Source organism: Indicator indicator, chromosome 13 (genome assembly GCF_027791375.1).
Source record: "Indicator indicator isolate 239-I01 chromosome 13, UM_Iind_1.1, whole genome shotgun sequence".
Lineage (NCBI taxonomy): Eukaryota > Metazoa > Chordata > Aves > Piciformes > Indicatoridae > Indicator > Indicator indicator.
The window spans coordinates 17,562,670-17,590,313 of record NC_072022.1 but is presented as its reverse complement, the minus strand read 5'-3'; the positions used below and the strand labels follow the sequence as shown (position 1 = coordinate 17,590,313).

The 27,644-nt window shown below is 49.1% G+C and overlaps 1 protein-coding gene across 2 annotated transcripts; it reads right to left on the bottom strand.

Moving 5' to 3' along the window:
• Positions 1-3,147: 3,147 nt before the first annotated feature.
• Positions 3,148-27,424, bottom strand: HDLBP (high density lipoprotein binding protein). Of its 2 annotated transcripts, XM_054386332.1 has the most exons (28): positions 27,375-27,424; positions 24,669-24,736; positions 23,957-24,069; positions 22,870-23,024; positions 21,415-21,630; positions 19,609-19,815; positions 18,923-19,138; positions 17,465-17,671; positions 17,149-17,256; positions 16,552-16,656; positions 15,420-15,498; positions 14,726-14,865; positions 14,319-14,423; positions 13,983-14,096; positions 13,585-13,671; positions 12,806-12,937; positions 12,286-12,504; positions 10,614-10,835; positions 10,174-10,392; positions 9,321-9,459; positions 8,420-8,574; positions 7,588-7,692; positions 6,784-6,918; positions 6,091-6,234; positions 5,714-5,899; positions 4,699-4,815; positions 4,397-4,525; positions 3,148-3,765 (listed from the first exon to the last, which is right to left on the bottom strand). In XM_054386332.1, exons 3-28 carry the CDS (start codon positions 24,030-24,032, stop codon positions 3,679-3,681), a joined length of 3,804 nt encoding a protein of 1,267 aa, XP_054242307.1. In that variant the 5' UTR covers positions 24,033-24,069; positions 24,669-24,736; positions 27,375-27,424; the 3' UTR covers positions 3,148-3,678. The 2 variants fall into 2 exon arrangements, with proteins under 2 accessions (XP_054242307.1, XP_054242308.1); XM_054386333.1 differs by lacking the exons at positions 17,465-17,671; positions 24,669-24,736; positions 27,375-27,424 and having other exon boundaries at positions 23,957-24,065.
• Between the last annotated feature and the right edge of the window lie 220 nt (positions 27,425-27,644).

Sequence of the window (27,644 nt, the reverse complement as noted above, 5' to 3'; positions counted from 1 at the left end):
CCTAGTACCTGACCCTCATGACTCTGTGGAGGTCAGAGTGGAGTCTGAACAGTACCTGGGCAAGGAGGCCCTGGCTGAGACCACGAGAGGCTGCAGCAGCTCCTGTATCTCCTCCTTTAAAGCCTTTTCAGCTTTAAACTTGTGAGGAGAAGCCAGCACCGGAGAGAAGTGCTGGCACAAATGTCAGCGTCTGCTGTGGTGACATGGGAGACGAGGTAAGCCCAGTGTCACGGACCTGGCTGCAGGCATGGGCTGGGGAACTCAGCAGGTTGGCAGCACCTGAGGCACCTGGCATGCTGTCAGGACTTGAAAAGCAGGACAAGGGAGGTTCTCCTTCTGCTCTATCTGTCCTGGTGAGACCACACCTGGAATCCTGTGTCCAGTTGTGGGCTCCCCCAACCAAGAGAGATGGGGAACTACTGGAGAGAGTCTAATGGAGAACTACAAGTCTGATGGACTTGAACATTTCTCCTGTGAAATGTTCAAGAGAGAACTGGGGATTTTGGGAGAGAAGTCAGAGGGGGGATCTTAGGAATGTCTATAAATATCAGAGGAGCAAGTGTCAAGATGAAGGTGTCAGGCCTAAAATTGTGCCAGAGGAGGTTTATGTTGGAGACTAGGAAAAATTTCTTTCCTGCTAAAGCGGTCGGGTGCTGGAACAGGCTGCCCAGAGAGATGAAGTCACTGTCCCTGGAGGTGTTCAAGAAACATGGGGACACGGCCCTTGAGGACACGGTTTAATGGCCATAGTGGTGTTGGGTTGATGGTTGGACTTGATGCTCTTAGAGGGCTTTTCCAATTCTGTGACTTTAGGAAGGTAGTGGTGTTGCCTCCTGCACTGTCTTTCGATTCTCCTGTTTCCACCTGTGGTGGATGGAACCACTGCAGGATTTGCTCCTGCCAGCACCAGCACATACAGTGGGAATGGCTAAGCTGCTGCTGGGACAAGGAAAGCCATGGACCCACTGGGTGAATTTGAGAGGTCAAGGGTGCTGTGCAGTGGTGCTAGTCACAGAAGGTTAAGGTGCTCTAGTTCTGGAGATGAGTAAGAGGGAGCATGGCTGGTACCTCCTTCTCCTCCCTGCCAGCAGCATTACCAGCACCACCTCCCTTGGCGTGAACAGGTTTGGGGCTTCTTGTGAGGAAGGCACAGCCTCCACTATTGCCTAGAGCTGCTCTTTCCTCCTCCCTCTACCCAGCTGCTTGCTGTGTGAGTCCCACCTCAGTGAGGACATCACTGCAGCTGAGGCTCATGCATGCAAGCTGGAACTCCTCAAAGGGGCGAAGCCTAGCCAAGCAAGGGCTGCCTTGGCTCTCAACCCACCAGTAGAAATAATATCCATGACACTCCAAGCTGTTTCAGGTTTTATTTTAGAATTTATAAAATTCCAGTGTCATCCATACTCATGAGCCTTTTTACATGTTTGCATATAGTCTCCAGATTCCAAAGTTAAGGCCAAGGGATCATTGCTATGGAAACGTACAATATGGAAGACGTCAAAGAGGAAATGGACACATGCCACAGTCTGCTGCCGAAGGAGGATGGTGGGGGGACAGTACTAGGTACAATCACTTCATGACCTTCTTTAGAGTGGAGGGTTGGGCTATGGGACACGAGCCCAGATGGTGGTGCCCCAAATGTAACTCAAGCCTAGCTGTGCAACTGGTGAGAGCTTGGGGGGGCCGCATAAAGAGGAAGAGGGGTGGTGATAGGCTTGGTGGTGTAGGACAGACCTAAGCTATGGGGATAACCAATTTGTAACAGACACAGATGTGAGAGTGTCACTCTAGTTCTGTCTGACCCACCCTCTCTCCCCTGCAGGAGGCAAGCCCACCCTGCCCTTCGAGAGCAGCCAGGTGCCCTGCAACATGCTGTGGTCAGCTTCGGTCATTTCTCAAACTTAAGGAACACACTGTGAGGTTTTGGTTCAACTTCTGCATAGCAGCCTCTTCCACGAAGAGCTGGTGCAGGAGGGAGAAGCACTGGCATGCCAGGCCTGCCAGAGGGAGGGAGAGGCAAGAACACTGGGCTCAGCTTGCCTGAGTTCTGGGCCCTTGCTTCTTAAGCAGCACTAAAGAAGAGAGGCTAGGGACTCCTGCTTATCCAAGAGCTGAAGCAGCTGGGATAAAGAACAGCTCAGACTACAAACTTTGTAGGACTGAGGCAGGGAAAGGAGGGAACAGAGACCCCATTACTCCCTGTCTCCTTCTGCACAGGCATGGCTGGAGGAACTTGGCCACAGCCCCTTTTGAGCAAGTGGTGGCAAGGCCTAGGTACAAGTGGCCCAGAGTACAGAGCATGGATCACCCTCTACCCATACACTGGAGGCCTCAGGGAGGGCTCAGTGCCGCAGGCCATCAGCCACTCAGTGCCACCAGAGCAGAAGCCTGACTCACAAGCCCTGCAGCTAGGGGCAAAGCTGCACCTATGGCCTGCGACCGAACCCTGGTATAGCTTAGCAAACAGCCCCAGGGTTCTGATTCACAGCCTGCCTCTTCATCAGCACACCCCACCTGCCTCCAGAGGAGCTCCCACCAAAGGCTCCTCCTGCTTCTCCTCCACACTTCTGCTCTGGCTGCCAGGGCAAGAGCTGGAACAGCTGTTTACCCACTTACAGTGTGAGAGGCTGCCATCGTACTGACTTTTGAGGTAGAAAGAAGGCAACGGTAACAGGCGTCACTACCGCTCCCCTCTAGGTGCTGCAGTGCTAGCTGACAACTACACTGTCTCGAGGTTGTGCTTCCCACCAGCTTCTCCTGGGCCATGCCCCTGCAGCAACTTTGGTGACCCAAACCTATCCCCATCCAGTATTTTTGTGATGTGCTGGCTCCTCTGCCTGCTCAGGCTGCTGGCTGTTGGTAAGGATGACAATGGGAAGGGGGGAGCGAGGAAGGGGATCTGTCATCACTCTGGAAGACTCATCAAGGGTGCAGGCTGAGGCTGTGCTGCAAGGGGCACTACAGGCTGCACTCAGAGGTGTTTCCTTGACCAGACGAGCCGGATGTTGTTCTAGTCCCTTCCATCTCTGCTGCCTCTACAGCCTACTGAAGGGTTTGTTCCTTTAAAAAGCAAGTTTCTGACCTTTTAGATTATTTTAAGTTCTCCCCACAGTCAGCATTAAATGAATTTTTGGCAGTTAAAAGGAAAAAAAAAAGTTGATTGCACTCTACAAAGGTAAGGTAAGGCCTGGGATAAACACAAAGGAAAGAGGGCAAACGTTTTGGCTTTAGAAAGTCAAGGAAATTTATTTCCTGAGGTCATGAGACAGGAAGTAGATTCCTAGCCACAGTAAAGGAGGTCTCCTAATGAAGGCGAGAATGCCCAGTAAGACATGCTCAAGAGAGCAGATTGCTCTGCCAGCGCTTGGGAAGCTGCAAATCTTAGCCACTTTGAGTCAATTATGAAGTTTCTAACAAAAACACACACGTTTAGTGTTTGAATCTGACTGGAAGTCTTGTTCCAAAGAAGGAAAGAATATCTATCAAGAGATGAGGATGGGTCCTAGCCATGGTGATAGCTGAGGGGAGCAGGATGGGGTCTAGCACTCCAGACACCATTAGGAGACCTCTTGGGGCAATTGACTTATGCTCCAGCCGCTGGGTCAGATTTCAGACAGAAGTATTTGTGGCAGGTTAGTGTCAGGTCAGCAGGCTGGAGGAGTTTCTGCTTCCAGGTCATTATCGTTTGGGTCCCCAGGGAAGAGTCTTGGGGGCCACTTGAGCCCCAAAGCTGGGGAAGTCTTCAGAACTGCTCATATCAGGGGCCTAGAGCAAACAAAAAGGGAACAAGTTAAGCTCCTGCCCTGCTGAGACCCTGCATTTCTAATGCCCCACCGGCAGAGTCAATGGGCAATGCTGAAAGTGATCATCATGGCAGGGGACAGCCAAGCCACCTAGAGATGACCTTTAGGAGGGTGCAGATAGGAGCAAAGGGCTTCAAGGGCCCAACCTCAGTAACTCAGGGGGCAGGAGTGGGGTCAGGCCAGTCCCACAGCAGTACATGGCAGGTGTCCCAGCTCACTGCTCCTGCATAGAGTGCAGCTGCAAACCCTGAGCCAGTTCTGTGCTTCAGCAGAAAAGCCATGAGTCCCAGGGCTCCATCCCTACTCCTAAAACCAACGTAACCTAGCAAGACACTTTCTGGTAAGGGTCCCCCATTGCTCAGCAGTTCCACAAGTCAATCTGGGTGATAACAAAGAAACAGCTTCAGAAACTAGAGAGGGAGCCCAGCCTGCTCTCAGCTTGCATAGAGCACAAGGAGCAGGAGAGCCCTTCCCTGCTTTCTCTGCCACCACAGGAATGAGGGTGCTCAGTGTCCCCAACTGTGATAGGGGGGCCAGACCTCAAAGTCCCTGGCAGACTGTGCCCCCAGGCCTGTAGCAGAAACGGCGCTCACCTTTTCATTGTTGACAGTGGCCCAGGGAGCATCTCTCACCACGAAGCCCTTGGATGGAGCCTTGGACTCTTCATGTGAAGAGGGTTTCATATACACCTGCATTGCCTCATTATCCACTACATCTGCAAGCTGCAGTGACAGTCCAGTTAGCAGGGGAATCTCGACAGCTCTTCCAAATGGTGTAACATTAGCCACCCCCTCACTGTGCTGCAACCCATCCACAGTCACCACTCTGTCCTACAAAGACCAAACAGTACTTCTACAGTAGTTTGAGGGCTACCACCCTCCTGCTGCACACTTACATATTCCTCCTCCAAGTTGAGGATGTGATCGATAGCTTCTTCCACGTTCTCAGGGAGTCCTGTCACAGTCACACAGTTGGGGTCAGGAGCTCCGCTCTGGGGAAAGCGAATATCCACCTGCAACACAAGAGACCAGACAGGACTTACATCTGCACAGCTGAAAAACCAGAGAGTGGTGGCTTGAAGGGGTGCGCTAAGCTAGCTCCACACAGTGATTGTCAGCCAGGATCAGTCTTACCTGTGGAAGAAACAAACCTTACTGTGCTTCATGCTCATGGATTGATGGTGTGAAATAGCCACTGAGCTCTCTGTCAACTCACCTTCCAGACACACAAGACAGGACCAAACCCCAAGGCAGCTCATTTAGGCACCAAACAGGTCATTTCAACAACAGCCCAGCCAAGATAGAGGCCCCCAAAATCTCATCACCCTGAACTCACATTTGCTGCCACCTCTGGAGTAAAGCACCCTGCTACTTCCACACATTGCGAAGGGTAGAGGTGCCCTTCCCAGAGTCAAAGTTTGCCAAACATTACCTCTTTTGGAATCCTGAGAGTGTGTCAAGATTCCCAAAGTCAAGGGAATCAACAGTGGCCTAGAGAAATAAATAAATCCAGAGTATTTCCTTGAGTTAAGCTCAAGCTGAGGGGGTCTGGGTACAGTTTCCTTCCAGAGCCCCAGCAACAGATCTGGCTGTCCGTTTGCAGTAACTGGAGTAGCTGACATAACCACATCCTCCCCCTGAAGACCATACTGAAGTCTGAAAGAACCTCACTAAAAAGGGCTGCACAGAGGGGCAGAGCTGGAGGTGAGCAGGACAGCACTGGCTTTTCTTTTGCTTCTGTTCCAGGTGAAGGTGCTCAACAGGAACAAGGCTCAAAACCCACAAGAGCCTGACACTCCCAAGTTCAACCCCTTGTACCAAGCTGCTACACCAAGCTCTTAGCACGTGAGCAAGCAGCACCACTGCCACCCGGGCCCAGCCCAAGCCGTGCTGCATGCCCCCAGCACTCACCTTGAACTCGTCCATGATTTTGCGGATGGCTTTCCCACGCGCGCCAATGATGCGAGCGTGAACACGGTGGTCCAGGGTCACGTCCTCAGAGACCATCTGCTCCAGCTCGCCAACGATCTTCATGATGGCATCCCGGGCAGCCTCAGCGTTCTTTTCATAGCCAGTGATGGTGATCTGGTCTTGGGCCTGGGGTACAGGGAAGCATGGAAGAGACTAGGCTGGTAAGCAGCTGAGCAAACCTTTTCCCTGCTCAGCCCTTTTACCCTTCACTTTAGCCAAAGGCAAGGCAGGGAGTTCAGAGCCCTAGAAAAGATGCTGTGCTTCCTGTGCTCATGGAGAATCAGCAGCCCTCTTTACAACCCCCCCCAACCTCTCACCTGGCTTTCATCATCCTTGTCAGGGAACTGGATGTTGACCTCATGCTCTGTGCGTATCTGGGTGATCACTGCTCCCTTCCGCCCAATGATTTTAGGGTGATATTTGGGATCCACAGTTACTGTCAGCTTGAAGCTTCGCAAGGCCTGGAAAGGGAGAAACAGAATGAGATACACCAGAGCAGAGAACACATCACAGCTGGTCCAGGAGTGTCCATCTAAGTCCCAGTGTTTCCTTCTACCATCTGAGGTGCATAGAACAGATTCTGCAAGGTCATGCTTGAGTGTTTGTGGCTACACAAGAGCACCCAAGACAACTATTTGCTGGAGCCTTGAGCTTTCTCCAAGTTCAGCAAGGAACTACAAGTAGCAAACAACTTATCCCAACTCACACCACCTATTTCTTCAGAGCTGTAATAAGGATTCAGTGAAAATAGGTACAGAGAGGTTCCTAGCACAGTGAGTGCAATCTCTTGAAGGTACATAAGGGTATGACAGAGCCTCTGACAGTCCAAAGTTACCCAAAGCAGAATCCCAAAACTCTATCAGTTCTTGCTCAAACTTACACTCTACACCTGCACAGCACCTGAGTGCTCTTAAAAGCCAAGGGGTGCCAGGAGTCCATACACCTTCTGAAAGGATACCCAGAGGTGGAAGCCTTGTTTGGCTGGAAGGAAGGACAGGCACAGGCCTTACCCGATCCTCTTGCTCAGCTTGCAGCTCCTTCACTCTTTCCAGCAGCCCAGCCTTGGCACGGTCCAGGTTGGTAGCCAGCCCAGTGATAGTGATGATATCTGACTGCAGCTCAGGAGCAGGGACCTGGATGTTCACCTGAGAAACAAATAGTGGTTATGGTTTTGTATCACTTGTAGTGCCCATCACTGCAGGCTGGCATCTTGCTGATATTCCCCACTGCTAAGGCCAGCTTCCAGTCAGACTGCTCTGGTGGTCATCTGGTCCAACCCCCCTGCTCAAGCAGGACCACTTAGAGTCAATTGTCTGGGACCATGTCTAGGTGGTTTTTGAATATAATCTTGTTTCTTCAGCCATTATCAGATTGCTTCAGGACACAGCAGTGCCTGTGCCAGCCTGGAGAGGCTAGAAAGCAAATACACCTTCAGCAGCACTGTCTGCAGCCAACCTGCAGCAGCCCCAAGAATCCTAGTGGGCTTCTGGGGAATTCTCCCAAATAGGCAGGCATAGCAGAGCTATTTCCCATGGCTTAGAAGAACAACTCTCCTCTGATGAGGAACCCCTGTAGGCACCAAGCAAGCCATGCACTCAGCGGCACCAACACTGATCATACAGCTTCAGCATGAAACCTACCAAGCCTCAGAGCCAGAGACTGCATCACACAGGTCTCCTTTTCTCCTTACAGAGCCTGTATTCCATGGTCAAACAATGACAGTCCTAAGCATCTCTCCACTGATTGCCACAATCACAAACACATTCACTATGGATTGTCCAGGACAGAAGATGGGAAGAAGGGCAACAACTTACTTCAAATTCATCCATCATTTTGCGGATCCCACTTCCTTTCTGGCCAATGATGTAACGGTGAAGATCAAAGGGAACTTCCACCTCAATGGTGACAGGAACCAAAGCCTGCAGATGAGGGAGCACAGTTTACCAGTTGAATGACTTCTGCCTTTCAGCTTCCCATATACTTGCCCGAAAGAACATGTTGCTAGATACAAACAATACAGGAAGAGAGAACACCTGTGAACACCAAGATGACCTTCTTGAGTGTCAAAGCATTTTTCCCAAAACAGAAATCTTAAACACCACCTCTGGCAACAGGTTGGTTTCATATTTCCTTGGCTTCCATCTAGCAGACTTGAAAAACATCACCAAAGGAGCATGGCAAGGTCAGCCAAAGCTAGAACAATTCAGCTTCAATCAGATTCTTTCTCTTTCCAGCTTTTTGCAGTGACAGAGGTGGAGGTGAGCTTGCCATGAACAAGCACATCATGCTTTCATGGCAAGCAGCTCGGGGCTGCCCACAAGCTCCAACAATTATAAGATCAGGCACTGTGATTCAAGCTAGATCACAGAGCAGAGTACTTCCTTTGAGCAGTATAGAGCACCTCTACAGTGAGCATCAGTGGCCAACTTGAATGCCACCTTAACTGAGCAGCTTATATTACCACCCACTAAGTGTTCAAGAAATATGCAGACATGGCATTCTGGGACATGGTTTGATGGCCACAGTGGCCTTAGAGGGTTCTTCCAACGGAAACAATTCTATGATTCTATGATAAAGCCTGCAGTGAACTCCTTCCAGCAGGCCATCACTACCTGAGAGGACTAAGGGGCTTGAAAAGCCACCTACCTGCAGCGCCTCCTTGGCTGCTTCGCACTTCTCCCTGCGCCCAGAGATGATGATGATATCACACTTCCTGGGGGAGCTGGGATCCACATCCTTCCCCTCCTTGCCTTCCCCACCTTCCTCACCATTCTCCTGCACAGCTGGCTCTGCAACAGGGGCTGGCAACACGGAAAGTCTCATGTCAAATGCACACAGCCCCCTCCTTGCTTAGCATGCCCCCCCTCTATGTCCTCAGCCTGGGCTTTGCCACAAAGAGGCCAGACACTACAGACTGCTGTGGAGGAGACCATTCCTAACACAGGTAGCTTGCCATGGCTTGGCCTGGAATGAGCAGGACAAGAACATTCACCAAGACAGTCTGTTTCACACCTCCACACACAGCGCTGACACTGCCTCTGCCTGCAGGGGAAGGATCTGCGCTACAGAAGCAGAGGCTGCAGTCCTACTTTAGGAGAGGCAGTAAGGTTGTCAGCTCCTCCCTCAACAGAGATGTTCACCAGCACAGCACTGGAAGATGGAAGGGTGGGGCTTGGCCCAAGTGCTCAACAGGTTTACAGCTGTGCTGGATTAGTACATCCAGCAAGGAGAGCAGGAGAGCTCAGAGAGGCCTTAGTAAACCTGTAGAATCATTTTGCCAGGGCAGGTCCTTGTGTTGCCTGTGCCCTGTCGCAAGAACACATTCAGAAGACCCATGTCTGCATTTTACCTCCTAAAAGTGTCCCCTCTTCCAAACAGGGCAAGGTTGATGGTAAGCCCAGATTCAAGGACACTGTAGGGAACGCTTAGGGTCATTTCTTCATAGATTTTTAGTAGAACATCTCCACAGGCATGGAGTGTAGGCTACACTATGCTATATTCATTTGATCACTCCAACTACAACATGAACATGCATCCATGGACATACCTGGGTTCTCCTCCCTGTCAGGGAATTTGATCTGGACACCGTAGTCCCGGGTGATCTGCTGGATCCGGGATCCTTTGGGGCCCATGATGGAGCGGTGGAACTTTTGTGGGATGGTGCATTCAATTGTCACTTGAGCTTCCTGTGAGAAAGCAGAGGTGTTGCTCTATTGTGATGCAGCCTCTTAAACAGCAGAAAGCTTGTGTTTGGTGAAATCCACAATGGACTGCACATAGAGAGGAGTTAGAAAAGGGAAGAGTTGCTGGTGGGGGAAGAACTGTAAGCTTCTTAGAATCTTTCCTCTCTCAGAGAGGTTAGCAGAGGATTTCTTTAATGAAGGCTGCCTCCAACTCACTATGTCAGCGGCTTCTGAGTCCAGAGCTCAAGCTCTTCATTATCCTGAAGGCTTGGAAACATTAGAAGGGAAAAAGATAAAAAAGGAGGGAAGGGAAGGGAAGAGAAGAGGTTCCACAACTTGCTGCTTCCCAGAGTCATTATTAACAGCACAGGAAAAGCCCAGACAGCAACCACTGCCCAACACCAGGCACAGAAAGGCACAAGAAGGTTCTACTCTAACGTCCAGAAGTACACCAAAAAAGGGTCTCCAGTTTCTACTCCTAAAACCCAAGAAACGGTCAAAGGAGGCAATTGCTTCCTGCAGCATTGCCATTTTGAAACCAGCTGCCATTCCTCAGGTCAGGAACTAAAGCCTGCAGACCCTGTAAGTTGACAGCAAAGTTTCAGATCCCCGAACTACTGTGAGACTTGCTCATTTACAGCTTGGCTGTACAGCAGGTTCAAGGAGGGCACTGCTGGAGCAACAGAGTATAAAAAGAACAGTTTTCCTGTGACATACCAGGTCCTCAATGATCTCGTGGATGCGTTTCTTGGCTGCCTCCACACAGTCCTTGGCTCCTTTGAGGGTGACTTTGTCGCTCTGGGTGCCGGAGCGGGGGAAGCTGACCATCACACCACCATACTCATCTGCAATCTCACGCAGAACTTGCCCTCTCCGGATCACAAAGTGGCGGTGGTGCTTGGGGTCAACCACCATGGAGTCTTCAACCACGTTATCCTGCCAACAGATGACAGCCAGTCAATCCTGCCTGCCCTGCTGCATGAGTTTTGCTGCACTCAACAGCAACAAGTTTACAACCTCCCCCCCAACAAGTAAAGATGATCTTTTTGGGCTCACATGAAGGGCAGCAGGCAATTTCAGGACAAAGAGGTACTCTACACTGACTCATTACATTTTGCTACAGTGACAGGCAAGGACGTAGAAAGACTATTTCATACCAGGTTCTTGATGAGTGCCTCCAATTCCTTCTGTGCCTCTTTGACAGCCTCCTCAGTTCCCATGATAGTAATCAGCTCTTGATCTTTGTCCTCAGTGGTTGGGAAGATGATGCGGGCCCCGGTGTTGTCACGCACCTTACGGATGTTGCCACCACCCTTACCAATAAGGAATTTGTGGTACTCTGGCTTTGCACGGAGGTCCACGGTGTAACTCTTGGTTTGCTGAAAGGAGTCAGATACCCATGGAACATACAGACATCAACAACAAGGTGTTGCCTGCACCCACACAGAGTTGCAAGAGCAAGGTGGATGAAGCATGCTGTCAAAATCAAAAAGGTACTTGACATTAAAAACAGGACCCAAAAGATGTTCTCAAGGCTGAAAAGATAATTCAGCATAAAAATGAGAATATGAGCAGAAAAGACTTCCCTAGGAGGAAAGGGCCTGTCCCAGTATAGGCTGGCAACTGACCTGCTGGAAAGCAGAGTAGGGAAAAGCAACCTAGGGGTTCTGGTGGACAGAAGGATGACCATGAGCCAGCAATGTGCCTTTATGGTCAATAGCATCCTGGAGCGTATTAGAAGGGTTGTAGTTAGCGGGTAGTGAGAAGTTCTCATTCCCCTCCACTCTGCCCTGCTGAGGCCACATCTCCTGCTGAGGCCACATCTGGAATATTGTGTCCAGTTCTAGGCCCCACAGTTCAAGAAGGACCTCGGGGAACTGTTTGAAAGAGTCCAGCACAGAGCCACAAAGATGCTGAAGGGAGTGGAACATCTCCCTGCTGAGGAAAGGCTGAGGGAGCTGGAGCTCTTCAGCTTGGAGGAGACTGAGGGGTGAACTCATGCATGTTTATTAAGATGTGAAGGACAAGTGTCTGGAGGATTGAGCTAGGCTCTTCTCAGTGATGTCCAGTGATAAGACAAGGGGCAGTGTGTGCAAGCTGGAGCAGAGAAGGTTCCACAGCTTTCACTGTGAGGGTGACAGAGCCCTGGAGCAGGCTGCCCAGAGGTTGTGGAATCTACTTCTCTGGAAACTTGCAAAACCAGCCTGGATGCATTCCTGTGTGACCTGCCCTAGGTGATCCTGCTCTGGCAAGGGTGTTGGACTTGATCTCTGGAGGTCCCTTCCAACCCCTAACATTCTGCAGTTCTGTGTGACACTCACACAAGGCAGCCTGACAATTTGCTGACTGCTGGTTGCAGAGGCAACCAACTGATCAGGAGAACAAGTTCACATGCTGATATTAGAAAAGGGTTTTTCTGGCTATTAAAACAACCAGCTGGTCAGTCAGCCCACAACTCAGTACAAGTTCTCAAAACCAGATATATGCAGTGTAATGGAAGAACTGGAGCTGGAATTCAGAGAAAGATCAAGAAAAAAGTAAAAGAGGTAACAGCAGGGAAAGCTGCTTCAGAGAAGTGTGGACACCAAAAAACATTCAAACTACAGGAGTTGGGGAGCCTTAACCCTTTGAGAAGCATTAGCCAGTTCTACCCATGGGAAAAGAACTTATTGTCTTTTCCTTTAATGATCCAAACTGGACTCAAATCCCTCAAAAGAGGATTAGATTGGCTGATGCCAGGGGTTTCCCAACAAGCAAAGGGGATCACTTCAATACCCAAAAAGAAACAGCCAAAATAATCTGCTCCTTCCCCTATGAGACAAGGCTCACCTTCTCCTCTGCCAGGTGTAGCAGTTGTTTCTTGGCTTTCTCCACGTCCTGGGCTGGGCCCCTGATGGTCACTGTGTCACTGCCAGAGCCCTCAGTAGGGAAGTGGATGTGGACTCCACCACACTCCTCCATAATGGAGCGGATGAAGCGGCCTTTGGCGCCAATGAGGGAATTGTGCAGTTTGGAAGGAATAGAGACCTCCACCTCTGTGATGTTGGCCTACGAGAAGACAGTACCAAACTGTTAGCCAAGATGCTAAAATGTGTTTGCACCCACTCTGCTTACCCTCTAACCACCAAATCGCTAGGGACTTCACAAAGTTGTGTGTAAGAAATGCCTGACCAGAGGTGTTGGAGACTGGCTACTCGTGACAGCAGCAGCCACAAACTCACAGACTGACACTCACATTTGCCTGCTCCCTGTCCGCCCAGCCTTGCCTCACTACAAGCACTTCTATGTTTACGTCTTCTAGCAGCATTTTGAAGTCCCTCATCTGCACCAACCCAGACATTTCACTCACCAGCTCTTTCTGGATGGCAAGAATTCTGTGGCGAGCAGCCTCACAGTTTGCTCTCTTGCCTGTGATAACAATTGTCTCCGAGTTGCTGTTCTCTGCTGGGAGATCAATTTTGGTGTTGCTTTCTTCACGGATCTAGCAAAAGGAAAAAAAGTTGTCTCAGAGGTGTTCCATGTTAGAAAAAAGCCCTTGCAAGTTATATATTCTGGCCAGTTCTTGTACTTAGAGACCCAGGGAACTGCTTGAAAGAGTCCAGCACACAGCCACAAAGATGCTGAAAGTAGTGGAACATCTCCCTGCTGAGGAAAGGCTGAGGGAGCTGGGGCTCTTCAGCTTGGAGAAGAGGAGACTGAGAGGTGAACTCATGCATATTTATCAAGATGTGAAGGGCAGTGTCACGAGGATGGTGCCAGGCTCTTCTCAGTGATGTCCAGTAATAGGACAAGGGGCAATGTGTGCAAGCTGAAGCAGAGGAGGTTCAGAGAAACATAAGGAAAAACTTTTTCACTCTGAGCATGACAGAGCCCTGGAGCAGGCTGCCCAGAGGTTATGGAGTCTCCTTCTCTAGAGACTTTCAAAACCAGCCTGGATGCGTTCCTGTGTGACCTGCCCTAGGTGATCCTGCTCTGGCAAGGATGTTGGACTTGATGATCTCTGGAGGTCCCTTCCAGCCCCAACCAGTCTGTGATTTGATATCACCACTGCGCAGGAGAGAGCAGTGAGTGGTATTTAGCTGCAGGCAGTGACCATAATGAGGACTGGAGAGAGGAAATACATCTCACCTTCTTGATGTTGGCACCTCCTTTTCCTATGATGTTCTTGTGGAATTGTTTGAAGATGGGGACAGAAATAGAAAAACTGTTTTCAACCTAAGGCAGAAAGGAAAAAAGAACTGAAAATTCTACTGTCATAGCAAGTGAAGTCCTGTCCCAGGAACTGCCAAGCAAGCTTCTGATAATAGGCTTATACCCAAGGAAGTTCTCTGTATGAGACACGAGCCAAGAATAAGCATATAGCCCCTAAATAATAGGTATCAGCCTACACCTCCAGTCAGTCAGAACACTGTCCACAGCTCCCTCACTATGAGGTGCTTCAGCCCTAACCAAGGCAGTACAGGTCTGCTTTACTTCAGGACTATACAGGCATGCAGGAGAGAACAGCATACCAAAGTCCCCCTTACCAGGTCTGCCACCATCTTTTGCATGTACTTGGTGCACTTCTCCACCTCATTTTTGGGACCTCTAAGTTGGACAATGTCACTCTTGTGTGCAGGGTCTGGGAAGTTGATGATAACCTGCAGGAGGTAGACAACGTACAGTCAGCTCGAGCAAATGCAAGAATTGCTGTCAGACACAAGCAGGGCTCGGGGAAACCTTACACATGCCCTTTCCATTTGGCCAAAAGAACTCTTCTTGAACATATTAGATACAGAGTCATGACATTTGTGAACTTCAGCAACTACGTGTCTACTCCTTAAGCAGGAAATATCCCTTCCTCATCTCCTAGAGAGCCTTACCTCTGGGAATTTCTCCCGGATTTCCCGAATCCGCTCACCCTTCTGCCCAATGATGGTCCGGTGGAATTTCTGCTCAATGATTAGGTCCTTGGTGCGTTCATTTTCCTGATGAGAACAGAGTTTGCATTGAGTGCTCAGCAGAAGAGATGAACTTTTGTTTACCACTTTGCTGACTGACAGTTTACTTGCCAGCGTTGTCCCACTTCCCTCCTCTAGACCATATTCATTCTAGGTTGACAGAGAAGGGGCATCCAAGGGAACAGAAGAACACATCTGTGAAGATGAACTCACACTTGTCATGAAATCCATGTGCTTAGTGGGCAAGGGGCACACACTTGCACCAGAAGGTTACAAAGGAACACAACAGCCAAAACCCTGCAGCCTCCCAAAGATCACATCCTACTCACCATACGGGAAGCAAGTTCCAGCAGCTCTTTCTTGGCCTGTTGGACCCCCTGTGGGTCTCCTTCAATTCTGATCAAATTGCTCTTCTCATTGTCTGGTGGAATGCGCACAGACACCTTATAGAGGTCCTTAATCCTGTTAACTTCAATGCAAAGAACTCTGGTGACTTGGAAGCAAATACCTTGATTATCACTGCTTAGAGCAAATTGTTTCTTGCCAGAGTGAGGCATCTGTTTCTTTCCCAAACCACACCACATTTAGATCAGAAGATGGTAATTTGTTTCTAATCTGAAATTCTTACCCAGGGAGAAACTCACCAAGCAGATTGCTAGCCCCCCCAACTGTCTGATAAAGCACAATCCACATAGAGCAACTTAAAAAACAAGCAAACAAACAAACCCCCCAAAAAATCAAAATTGACAATTTTCCAACTAAAAAAAAAAACCCAAACAACTCATTTTCCTCCAGGACATGGCAAAGTAATCCTACCACTGTTCAACCTCCCAAGACACTCTCACACATTAAAGCCACTCAAAGGCCTCATTAGCCATTTATCTCCTCATGCCAACATCACTTGGTAAAAGCAGAGGAAATGTGATGGAGACAGCACACTGGATGAGCTACAGAGGCCCTGATACCATCTACTAAACACAGGGAGTCTAAGCATAAGAGGGATTAGGAAGGCACCCCACTTACTGTTAGCTCCATTCTTGCCAATGAGGTGTCGGTGGAATTTGTGGTCGACGTTGATTTCCGCGTAATCCATCCGGTTGATCTGTAAAGAATTGCACAGGGCTAGGTAAGGCAGCTCACCACTTCTCCTGAGTTGTGCCCTCAGGAACTGCCTACTGCCAGTACTGGCAGTGACTCTGCAGCTTGAATCATAGGATTGTTTTAGTTGGAAAACACCTTGAAGATCACTGAGTCCAACCATGAGCCCAACACCACCATGGCCATTAAACTATGTCCCCTAAAGTGCCATGTCCACTTTTTTGAACACCTTCAGGAATAGGGACTCCACCAGCTCCCTGGGCAGCCTGTTCTAATGCCTGACCACTCTTGCAGAAAAGAAGATTTTCCTAATATGCAACATAAACCTCCCCTGGCACAATTTCAAGCCATTTCCTCTCATTCTACCCCCTGACAGTCGAGAAAAGAGACTGACCACCCCCACCTCACTTCAACATCCTTTCAGGGAGTTGTAGAACGCAATGAGTTCTCCTCTCAGCCTCTTCTTCTCCACAATAAACAACCCCAGTTTCCTCAGCCACTCTTTGCAGACCTGTTCTCCAGACCCTTACCAGCTTTGTTGCTGCCCTTCTCTGGACACACTCCAGCACTTCAATGTCCTTCTTGTAGTGAGGGGTCTAAAACCGAACCCAGTACTCAAGGTGTGGCTTCATCAGTGCTGAGAACAGGGGGACAATCACTGCCCTGGTCCTGTTGGCCACACTGCTGCTGATTGAAGCCAGGATGCTCGTGGCTTTCTTGGCTACCTGAGCACACTGCTGGCTCATGTTCAGCCAGCTGTCAACCATCTGCACAATGCTTGTTAAATACTCAAAAGGGACTTAGATGACTCTCCGGCCAACTGATAGAGAACCTTTCCTTCTCTATGTCTACATCTCTGCTGATTGTTGAAGAATGCTCTTGGTGAGGTTTGTAACCAAGGGTTTTACCCATCTGCCACACAACTTGTCTCCTGCAAGTTGTTAAGCGTGTCAAGACATCGCATGGATGTGATACACATCTGGACTCATCATCTCTGATCTGTTGCCCCTTTTCCCCCCCAATTTCTTGTATACTTGAACTAGCAGCACCAACTTACCAGATCCTTGACCATAACTTCAATCTGTTCCTGAGCCACGTTCACATCTTCTGTAGGTCCTTCTAAAGTGATTTTATCCTCTCCTTCGGTGAATTCGATATGAACCTTCAGACAGAGTAATGAATCCATGAAGAGTTTTCCAAGATACAATTCAGGTCAATGCTGTTAGCCAGGCCTACGTCATCAATCCCTGCCACTAAGGGGTGGTTTTCTTCCTATAAAGTACACACATCGTTTCCATGGTTTCAGAAGAAGACAACTCAGGGTGCTGCCCTGGAGTCTGCAAGGACTTTGGATTAGTTACTCATCTAGCCTTTCTCTAGACATCATCTAACTCACCAGGGAGAAGCCTCACTGAATACAGCATTTGCACATATTCTACTCCAATTCTCAAACTAGTTCCACATACAGCTTCCTTTGAAGGGCTCAAGCCATGAGAACAACATAGGCTGAGTCGTGTTTGGCTCCCCTTAATATTAATATCTGTGTAGTTTCCTCCCAGAAAATACATGCCAGAATACATTTCTTTTTTATGCAGAGAGTGATCTGGACTAAACTATACATCACAGGGTGCTAAGCTAACCAGCTCATCCATACCTTTGGCATCTGCTGAGTTATTTTGGCCAGGTTTTGTCCTTTCTTTCCAATAATGAAACGATGAAGCCAAGAGGGGGCAGAGACTGAGGAGACGGTGAAACTGTTGGCCTGACAGACAGAAAAACAGAAGCTGTCTAAGGGACAGACTGAAGATATCTTCACAAAAATTCAGTTCCAGTTCCTACACCATACCCTCAGTATTGACTTCTAAGCTGCATCTCTAACAGCCCAACACAGACCACCCCTCTACTTGTCAGTGCTCACAGATGAATCTTGATGGGACTTTGACAGGAGGCCTAGCCCATCTGGTCAGTACCTTTGCATAAACTTCAGTCAGTGCCTGCCCAAGCTTTTCAGGCTCGCCTCGCAGTATCACCGTCTCCGAGCTACTGTCAGTGGGTGGGATCTCGACAGAGACTCCAGTTTTCTCCAAGATCTCCTGCAGGGAATTCCCCTTGGGGCCGATGACATACTTGTGCTGGGATTTCTTCACCTCCACTGCAATGGTAGTAGTCTTCTTTTTCTGCAGGGGCAGAGGTAGTAGGGCATTAATTATAGTGGGGTAGGGAAGAGCAACAAGAAGAGTCGGTGCAGTGAAACTCTGCACCCAGGCAAGAGCAAAGCAAAGGTGAGCACAGTGCTTCTGCAGGACTCTAGTCCCTGTTGGGCCCCTGCCTACAGAAAGCGTTGTGCTCAAAAATTCACAGGTGAAGGACAAACCCAGCATTTTTTGTCCAGTTCCCTGGGACACTACATGGAGGAAACCACATACACACTGCCCACCCTGCACGGGAGGGCTCAGTGCCCAGCTCTCCCCCAGACAGTGCTGTAATGCAAAACCATGCAGGCTACAGGCCATTATCTCTGTTGAAACCCAGACCTATCCATGAGGAGAAACAGCCCAAGGATATTCACAGCTATGTTGGCTGTGGAAAATAAACTGGAGTAAAATTCACTGTTCAGTAACTTCTACTTAGGCAGCAACTTTGCTATGGGCAGCTGGTCACTGCTGTAGACTTCACACTTTCTTTCTTAATAACACCTGCCAGGGCAGACCTTCATGGTCTGCTGATCGCCATGAAACTGAAAAGTGAAAAATCTGCCACCTCCCTGGTAGTAGCCCCTCAAGTCCCACTCTGCTGGATGAGGAAATAAGGACAGAACTGTTGGAGCATGTCCAGAGGAAGGCCACAAAGATGATCCAAGGGCTGCTCCTATGAGGATAGGCTGAGGGAGCTGGGGTTGTTTAACTTGGAGAAGAGAAGATTCTGGGGTGACCTTACAGCTGCCTTTCCATATCTGAAGGTTCCAATACCTGCCTTCCATTACCTACAGGAAAGCTGGAGAGGGATTCCTCATAAGGGTGCTAGCAGCAGGACAAGGCCGAATGGTTTGAAACTGGGGGAGAGAAGGTTTAGACTGGATGTTAGGAAGAACTTCCTCAGTACAAGGATGATGAGACACTGGAACAGGTTGCTCAGGGAAGTTGAGGATTGGAAGCCAGACTGGGTGAGGCCTTGAGCAACCAAGTCCAGTTAAGAAGTGTCCCTGTCCCTGCCCCTGGCAGGGAGGTTGGAGCAGACAATCTTTAAGATCCCTTCCAACCTAAGCCATTCTATGATGATGGTCTAGGGCCATGTACTGCTAAGTTTGCTGAGCCAGAGTTGATGTGAAGAGGGTGAAACAGAAGGGAGCAAAAGGGGAACAGAGAAAAAGGGGAACAGGGACTGTGAGCAGGTGTGGGAAGATGGGAAGCTGTATGGCCCATCCATACCTTCTCCTCATAGATCTTCTTAACACGAGCCACGGCCTGGGCTAGCTGTTCCTTTTCTCCTGTGAAGACTATCTCTGTCTTGTTGATGCTAGGTGGAGGAATGTTGATGCGTGTCCCCGTGTCCTGCATGAGCTCGCTCACCAGCTTGTTGTAAGGGCCAGCAATGAAGGGGTGGTACACCTTCTCCACATCCAGCCGTTCCACAGCACGTTTATCCTGAAAGAGCCCAGAACACACCTTGCTGGGAGCTGCCCTCCACGTTACAGTTGCTGCCAGATACACCTAAGCTCCTAGTGCTGCACTGCTTGACACTGGCCCAGGGCACTCTTCTCAGATGGCAGGCTTGTAGATCTCCATCTCCTTCCATCTACAAACGCTGCTGTGGCTGCTGCTGCTGCTTTACAACGTTCACCTCTGTGATCTCTTGCCCCATCTCTGCTGGCACCTAATTAGGTTCACTCCAAATATGAAACACACTTTTCTGATTTCACACTTTCTGGGGCTTGAGCTGCAGAACTTGAGGGAGGTACTCAGACAGCACAGAATATGACTCTGTTCAGACTAACACATTAGCCACTGAGTGTGGCTATGGTGGTTACAAACACCATATGATACACAAACACCTGATGATATACCATCAGAAGCAAAATGGCTGTGCAACTAATGCCATGAGAGAACTGCAATACCTGCTCAGCAGAGATAAGCAAGATCTCGTGTCGGGCCTTCTCAATCCCTTCTTTAGTGCCAGTGATCTTGATCTGGTTGCTGGGGTCATCCGGGCGGGGGATCTGGATTTTGGTTGCAGTTTTGAGCTCCAGGTCCTGCAGCTTCTCACCATTCTTTCCAATGACAAAGCGGTGGTGCTCCTTGGGAATGGCAACTGTTGCTGAAGCCTGCAATACATGAACCAAGCATCTGTGAGAATCTTTGCCAGCACTGACAGATCCACAGGAACAGAGCCAGGGAAAGCAAGTTAGATGTTTCTTAGTGGTACCATTGAGGAGCAAACACAATCTTTCCCAACACATTCTGTCTGCGGACTGATACTGCACCAGAACAGTTGATCTACAGTGCCTACCAACAGTCTAAAACACATCTTCCCTCAAAACCCTTCTGTTTGCACAGCAGCAGTACTCTGAATCAGAAAATGCCTTTAGGCACAGACCAGGAGGTGCCCATCCACCAGTGTAAGGCACTACAGCAGTGCCAGACAGCAACTGAGATGATGGATCATAGGTGGAGTTTATCTTAACTCTGACATGTGCTGCTAAGGCTACAGAGAACAAGACATACAGTCTGACTCCTAGGAAACAGAAATTCAATACCAGAAACCTATTCCAGCAGGCAGACAGTTCGGAGATGCTTACTCCTACTAAGGTTTCTCAATGTAGCACAGGCTACTCCTGGGACTGCTTCTAGAAGGACCCTCTTGGAAAAGGGGTTCCAAGAGCTTCTCCCAATCTACCACTGAAGGGCTGGTTTGTAACTGGGATTCCTGACTTGTTCTCTTCTCACCAAGTTTACTGACCTGACAACTGATGATTGCTACCATGCTCTTGATACCTGTGAAGATGCAGCTACTGATAGTAATTAGACTCTTAAAATTCAGGCTACAATGAAAAAAGCCCAAAACAAACTCCACAAAATAAAACAAGATCATCACTTGGTGCAACTCTTCTGCTCTGGGTCCATGTACTGAAGCCACCCAAGACTAGGACAATTTGGGAATACAGACACACCTTTCAGAGCTGGGGCCAGGGAAGCAGGAGGTATATTTGAGGACAGTGGGTCATGCATCTGTGGCAGTAGCACTTGAACTACATTTCAGATGCACAGTATGTAGGGTTTGTCCCTTTCTCTTCCCTCTGGCAGGGTGTGACACACAGGCTGAACAATGCTAAGCAGACATGGTATTAACTATTGCAGTTACTGCATTAACTACCTTTTACATCACACTTTAAAACACACTGTGAGACCTGGCTGATATCCTAACAACATATCACCTTGATTATCAAACCTAGAGGATAGGAGAAGCATCTAAAACAACAGGGCTGTGGCTCCTTACCAGTGTGGCTTGAGTTATGCAATCCAGAACCCTGACCTGAAGCTTTCAGGTTTTGGCCTGATGACTTCTCCTCTGCTTTTCTCCCATCCCTCCAGAGGACACACACTTTACCTGCTTTGTCTGAGGGGCCTGCCCCTCTCCTCACCAGCACCTCAGCACAAAGTCACTGTTTGCAATTCAAGTGTTCAGAGATTGCAGACTCTACCCTTCATGCAACACCATGGCCTGTAATTAGCTTTGACTCCTATTTTAAGCCTTGTTTCCATTCCAAATTGCCCATTGTATGCTTTGAAAATATATGGCAAAGCTGAATTAGTCATCTAATAACACCTCTCTGATTTGTAAGCACACATGCCCAAGGGTCTCAGAGCACTCATGAGTCTGGGTACGAGCAAAGATGAAAAGAGAAACAGTTAGCTGCCCTCACCTGAGTCTGCAGCCGAGCGACAATCTCTTTCCGAGCCTTCATGACTGCTTCCAGCTTACCAGAGACCATGATGGAAAGGCCCTGGTCCTTCGCAAGAGACAGCTCCAGGTGAGCTCCTGTCTTCTGCATGATGTCAAGGCAGATCTTTGCCTGCTCACCTTCTCCAAACTGATTCATGTCCTTGTATTTCCTCTCCTCCAGTGGCACATGAAACACCTGCTCAGGTACAGGACAGATAAAAGAAGTGAGTGTTGATCTGCTGCAGGGTAGGAAGGCTCTGCAGAGGGACCTGGACAGGCTAGATTGAGAAGTCAACAGGATGAGATTCAACAAGGGCAAGTGCCGAGTCCTGCACTTGGGTCACAACAACCCCAGGAACACTTCAGGCCTAGGGCAGACTGGCTGGATACTGCTCAGCAGAGAACGACCTGGGGGTGTTGATCAACAGCAGATGAATATGAGCCAAGACCAGGGCAGAGATGTTCCCCTGTTCTCAGCACTTGTGAGGCTATATTTTGAGTACTGGGTTCAGTTTTGGGCTCCTCACTACAAGGACATTGAGGACTGGAGCAGGTTCAGAGAAGGGCAATGAAGCTGGGGAAGGGTCTGAAGAACCTTGTGAGGAGCAGTTGAGGGAACTGAGGTTGTTGAGAGTGGAGAAAGCAATGCTGAGGGGAGACCTCACTGCTCTCTATAACTCCCCAAAGTAAGCTGGAGTGAGGTGGGGGTTGGTCTCTTCTCCCTAGTAACAAGTAATAGGACAAGAGGCAATGGCCTCAAGTTGCACCAGGGGAAGTTGCCCATGGCAGTGGTTGAATCCCCATCCCTGGAGATGTTTCAAAAAAGCAGAGATGTAATGCTGAGGGACACGGTTTAGCACCAGCCTTGGTAGAGTTTGATAATGGCTGGACTCTATGATCTTAAAGGTCTTTTCCAACCGAAACAGCTCTGATTCCACAAGGGCAGATCAAACACTCGGTACACTTTTGATTGCCAGTCCCTCTCTTGCTGCCACACAGAACTTTACTGGCATACTGAAACCAGTGCAAGCCATCAGCCTTTCCAGTGGAGACACCAAGCTGCCACCAGGGAAAGTGAGAGCACTGCAGCAGGCAGTCTGCTCCATACTGGTATCTTCCTAAAGCATGTGCTGTGAGGGGAATGCTTTAATGGATTAGTGCTCACTACTTGAATTCTGCAATCCTCCCTTCAGGCATGCTCCAGCTCTTTGTGGAGCAGGGATGCAGAGCTTTTTCTGGACAGCTTTCCAAAACGTCCCTTCCCTCCAGAGCAATCTTAGCTCTCAGCTCCAGTCCTCCTCATGCTTCAGGGTAAAGTACAGCAGAGAGGCTGTCAATCTGACACATTAAGGATTTTATACTTGAGGGAAGGCTTGACTTCACCTACTTTTTGGAGAGAGGAAAATGAAAGAATAAGACACCCACTCCTACCAACCTGAGTGATGACAGAAGCCTTTATTGGTCGAATTTTGCTCCAGGGCCCAGAAGGTTCCTGAGCAGCTTCCAAACATGGTGCTTTCTCAGGGAGCGGAGGGAAGGCTTCCTTGTAGGTTGGAGGATCATTCTCTTCTTCAGAGTTTAAAGCTGTAACTGGAGTTAAGCACACAGGGTAAATTATACGCTCTCCCTGGAGAAATGTCCCTATTCATAGGTAGAGCAACTGGATTTAGGCACCACTAACACAGGAGAGCAAACGACTTGTACACTGCTATTAATTCCATTACAGTTATGCTTGTGGAGCAGCCAAGTCCAGAGCACAACAGACCCCAGCATAGTATGGGCCATATAACTAACCAACCTTGTCTGAGCTGGCACTACAGACACAGGAAGTAAATGTGCAAGTGAATGGTGGCAGCAAACAGCACGTTACTATCAGCTTTGTCAAGAGGGGCCTGATTATGGGAGAACAGGCTGAGCAGAAAGAAGTAGAAGGAACAGAGAAAGGCTGCAGGTCAGAAGCAGATAAGACACAAACATCCACCCAGGAGGAAGGTGGGGAGAAGCACTGTACTTAGGGCAGAGTCCAGGGAAAGCCTGCATCCTATGTTCAACTCAGTTGTGCACTGGGCCATGCCAAGTAGGTCAGCTCACAGCTGGAGGATGGGTGCTGAAACTCATCACTAAGTCAGTTAGTGCAGCTAAGCTGTCTTCCCCCAGCACCTGGCTGAGCAAAGGAAGACAACAACAGCCCAGCACACTGATCCCACCAGACTGCCTTGTAGCCCAATGCCCCACCCTTGCATGTGCCTCATCATCTCATGGCTGACACCACTGCCAGACAGAGTGCTATGAAAAGCTGAGGCTTACCTCTCCCAGCCCTGCACTGTGCAGCACCATCACTGTGCCGTTGGTGGTGGAAAGGCAAGAGTTTAGTGGGCCATCAGTGCAGGGGTGGTGCATGCAACATCTGCAGGCTTGCAGGGAACCAGATATATGGAGCAAGCCTGGGTAACATCAAGGAACCCCGCCTGTGCTGCCTGCATGCAGGGGCACCTCACAGGAACCCAACAGTGTTCTCTCACCTTTCACCTGCTGCTGAGCCAGGCCGCTGCGGTGTTCAGCAAAGCTCTCCTGGGTCAAAACTGCCACGGAGCTCATTGTCGACTTCCCACCCACACACAATCCGGGTATGCCACTGGAAGAGAAAGTGGCAGCACTGTTACCAACACCATTCCAGATGCACAGAAGTCACTTCAAGAAGACAAAGCATTTGTCACTCAGCACTTTCCCAGCCAGCCTCTCAAAAAGCATCTACGGTGCTAGACAGCTGCCCAGCCCTCTTGCTGAACCAGACAGAAAGTCAGGGAGGATATTTCCTCACAGCACAGTGTCCATCAAAACAAGAGCTCCTCATTAAGAAAGCAGAGGATGTACAACCTAAGGTGGTCACTGGAAAGGGGGACAGCAGAAGTTGTTGAAGTGTACTCTAATTATTCTCTCAGTTGTTAATGGTGAGGGTTGGACTCGATCTTAAAGATCTTTCCTAACAGAAACAATTCTATGATTCTATGTTGTGCGACTTTAAATGAGTATTCAAAGGTCTGGACAGACAGCCTAAGACCATTGTGTAACCCTGGAGAGAAAACAAAAAGGACTCAGGATGCTACCTCTTCCTGAAAAAGACTTACTTAGGTGTCTGAACTCCCACTGACTTAGGGATACACTCAGAAAGCCACCCTGATAAGCAGGCTTAGCAACAGCAAGATCTTTGGCTCTCCCAAAATAAGAACTTACCAGCTAAATGGTCAGTAGCCAGAGAGTCCGTCCTGTAAGCTGCCCGTTTGTCAGCCTGCCAGCTTTTGCTTTATGGGGAAAAAAAACAAAATCAAATTATGTGACTGCTGCAAGATAACAGGAGAACATGACATTCCCATTGCTGGAATTCTCAAAAACCCCACCATCTATGCTGTTTCAAACTTGCACCCTATCCAAAACATTCTCAAACTGAGTTACATCTCATCATACTTTAGCCATCATGTTTTACCAGAGCTACAGGCAACACCACTATCTACTTAAAACTCACAGCAGGAAGCTTGGAGTAGCTACTTTTTCATCACACTGGCTACAAGAGCAGCCATCCAGTGTCAGGCAAAAATAGTCAATTAGTAACAGATGTGCAAGAGACATGAAATTTCAGGGTTGTAAGCAACAGCATCAACATCTAGTCAGAGAAAACTAGCAACCTGAAAACCTGCCAACATCACTGCCATCAGTCAGAAGTTAGGAATGTAGTTTATTGGAGCTTGGGTGAATCAACACAGACATCCTTACAAACTAAGTCAAACACTCACAGGGCTATCCACACATAGCTGCTGGTCAGTCTGCCTCTTCATTTTTTATTGTACCAGGCACTGAATTCCATCTCCAGGCCTAAGTCAGAAGAACAAAACCCATGCTGGTTTTCATAGACTATTTTAGATGCACACACAAGATGGAACCAGGAAAAAAGTTACACTGTTGATGGGAGCTTTACATCCCTTGGACCTGTAGAGTTACTGAAACAGTGTTTAGGTATGTAAGTAAAAACATAAAAGCCAGCACAGCACATGCTCTGCCAGATGCACAACAGCTCCCCATACCTGACATGGTTCTGCGTTCTTTTGCAGGGCTTGCACTCCTACAACCCAGTGCCTCTGAGTGCTGTCAGGACAAGAGACCCCTAACTCCCATACAAGTCCTGCAATGCTGCTCAGACCTTCTCAACAGCAAACTCAGGCACTTCTCAGTAAACTGACGGTTGCCATTTCTAACCTCCCAATGCACCAGAAAAGGTTCTCAAACCACAGCGTTGCTGATGTGGTGTTTCACATCACGCTTGTGTTGTGACACAGCAGAGGAAGGTGACAGCAGCAGGAGGGAAGGACAGCAGTAATGCAGCTGGGCCACATGGACCTGATATGCACCCCAGTGAAGGCCTGAGTGTTTTCCCCAACTTCAACAAGCCTCTTATCAGGCACAAGGCAACACCACCTGCGCTGTCAAAGCAATAGAGGCAATGTTGCAATTAATCCTGTAATGATCTGCTACTAGGAGGGGGCAGCTACCAGGCCAGCTAGCCATGTTGTCTGAAAAGCACAGCTGTTGCAGCACGCAGAGGCTCTGTGAGACATTTACTGCTCTACACAAAGGGGTGGTTAGCATCTCCTCGCACTGCTGTGTAACACTGGTTACACGCTCATGGTACAGGACCATGTCTTGAGCTCCCACAGAACTAAGGAAAGCAGCACATCGCCTGACCCAGACTGTTTTGGCAAGGCTTGCAGACTCTGCTGCTGGCTTCTCCAGCTCAGGTATGCCACCACTTCACAGCAAATTGCAAAGAGGAACAAGGGCAAGAGCGAGAAGCACCCCAGACATCACAAGCAGCTGCCAAGGCCTGGCTAGAGCCTTGCTAACAGCATGGCTGTGCTTGTAACTCTCAGTTCTCAGGAGAGTACCACCTGGCTCATCTTGCTTTACTTAGAGGAAGAAGGTAAGGACTAGAAGCCAAAAAATGACACTCAATATATAGCACCTGCCAGAGAGCCAAGACCTCCAGACACAGCTGCTGGTTTCACTGTGTCCACACTAGCTGTAGAGATCTTACTTGCAGCCTCCACCTCAGAGAACATCTAGACATTCAAAGAGAAACCTAAGGGCAGCATTTCTCAGTATGAATTCTGCTTCATCACCCACACAGCAAGCTAAGAACAAATGCTCTTCATCTCCAGTAACCCCAAACATCTGGAATATTGCAGGCCTCAGGGACTAATCTCTGGCCAAAATTGGCAACAGCCATCAGAATGGTATTTAAAATGCAATGTCAACCCCAGCAGCTCAGGTATTGCATTTGGAGTCTACATCTTCTTGACTTACCGCTTTTAGGTTTTGAAACTAAGGTTACAGCTACATCATACTAGCATGTGGCTGACTGGGTCAACAGGTTTTAAACTAGTTTATAAGCTGTCTGTAGCACTGGCTACAGAAGTTTCAGAAGTCTGGAGTGCACTTAAAATAAAGAGAACAAAATTATCCTAAAAATAACCTCCAGCAAAGGCCAGACCTAACCACAGGGGAAATATTTATACAAAGAGAAACAAAAGCAAAGTTATGAGTTACAGGGCAAATGCCATCAGTACTTGTGCACAGAAGCATCAGTTATGGGTTATTTAAAACTATAATTGATAGAAATATTAGCATTTTGGTAATCGAGGTAGCTAAAATAAGATGCAGTTGAAGGCTGAAAGACCTGGGGTTGTTTAGTCTACAAAAAGCTACTGTGCAGCAGGACAGTCTTGTCTTTGCCACCAATTCCTGAAGAAGAACATCTGAGAGTGGTGCCTTAACTGCAGCCATACTTACACCTGACCTGTCCTCTATATTTACACTTCCACGAACTCCATGACCTGCCACCCTTCCCACCATCCCCTTGCCGCCCTAGCAGCCTGTTCAGCTGCTCACCTGAGCCCAGCGAACAAGAACCTGCAGCCTCCTGCGTCCCGCTGGCCAGCCCCGAGCAGGACAGGCCCCAGCGCCGCTTCACCGAGAGAAGCCGCCGGCCTCGGGCAGCCCGTCCCACGTCGGGGGGAGGCTGCGCCCGGAGCCTGCCCGGGTCGGCACTGCCACAGCATCCCAGGCAGCACCCACCTTCGGCGAGCCCGGGACCGGGGCCGGACGATCCCCGTCACGTCCCTCCACCACCAAACCAGGCCGAGACAAGGAGGCCGCAGC

Coding starts and splice junctions, on each gene's coding strand:
- HDLBP (XM_054386332.1), bottom strand. CDS start 24,032: ATGAGCTCCGTGGCAGTTTTGACCCAGGAGAGCTTTGCTGAACACCGC. Junction 19,816..21,414: donor TCGCTCGGCTGCAGACTCAG/GTGAGGGCAGCT, acceptor CATGTATTGCAG/GCTTCAGCAACAGTTGCCAT. Junction 13,672..13,982: donor AAAAGATGGTGGCAGACCTG/GTAAGGGGGACT, acceptor TTTCTGCCTTAG/GTTGAAAACAGTTTTTCTAT.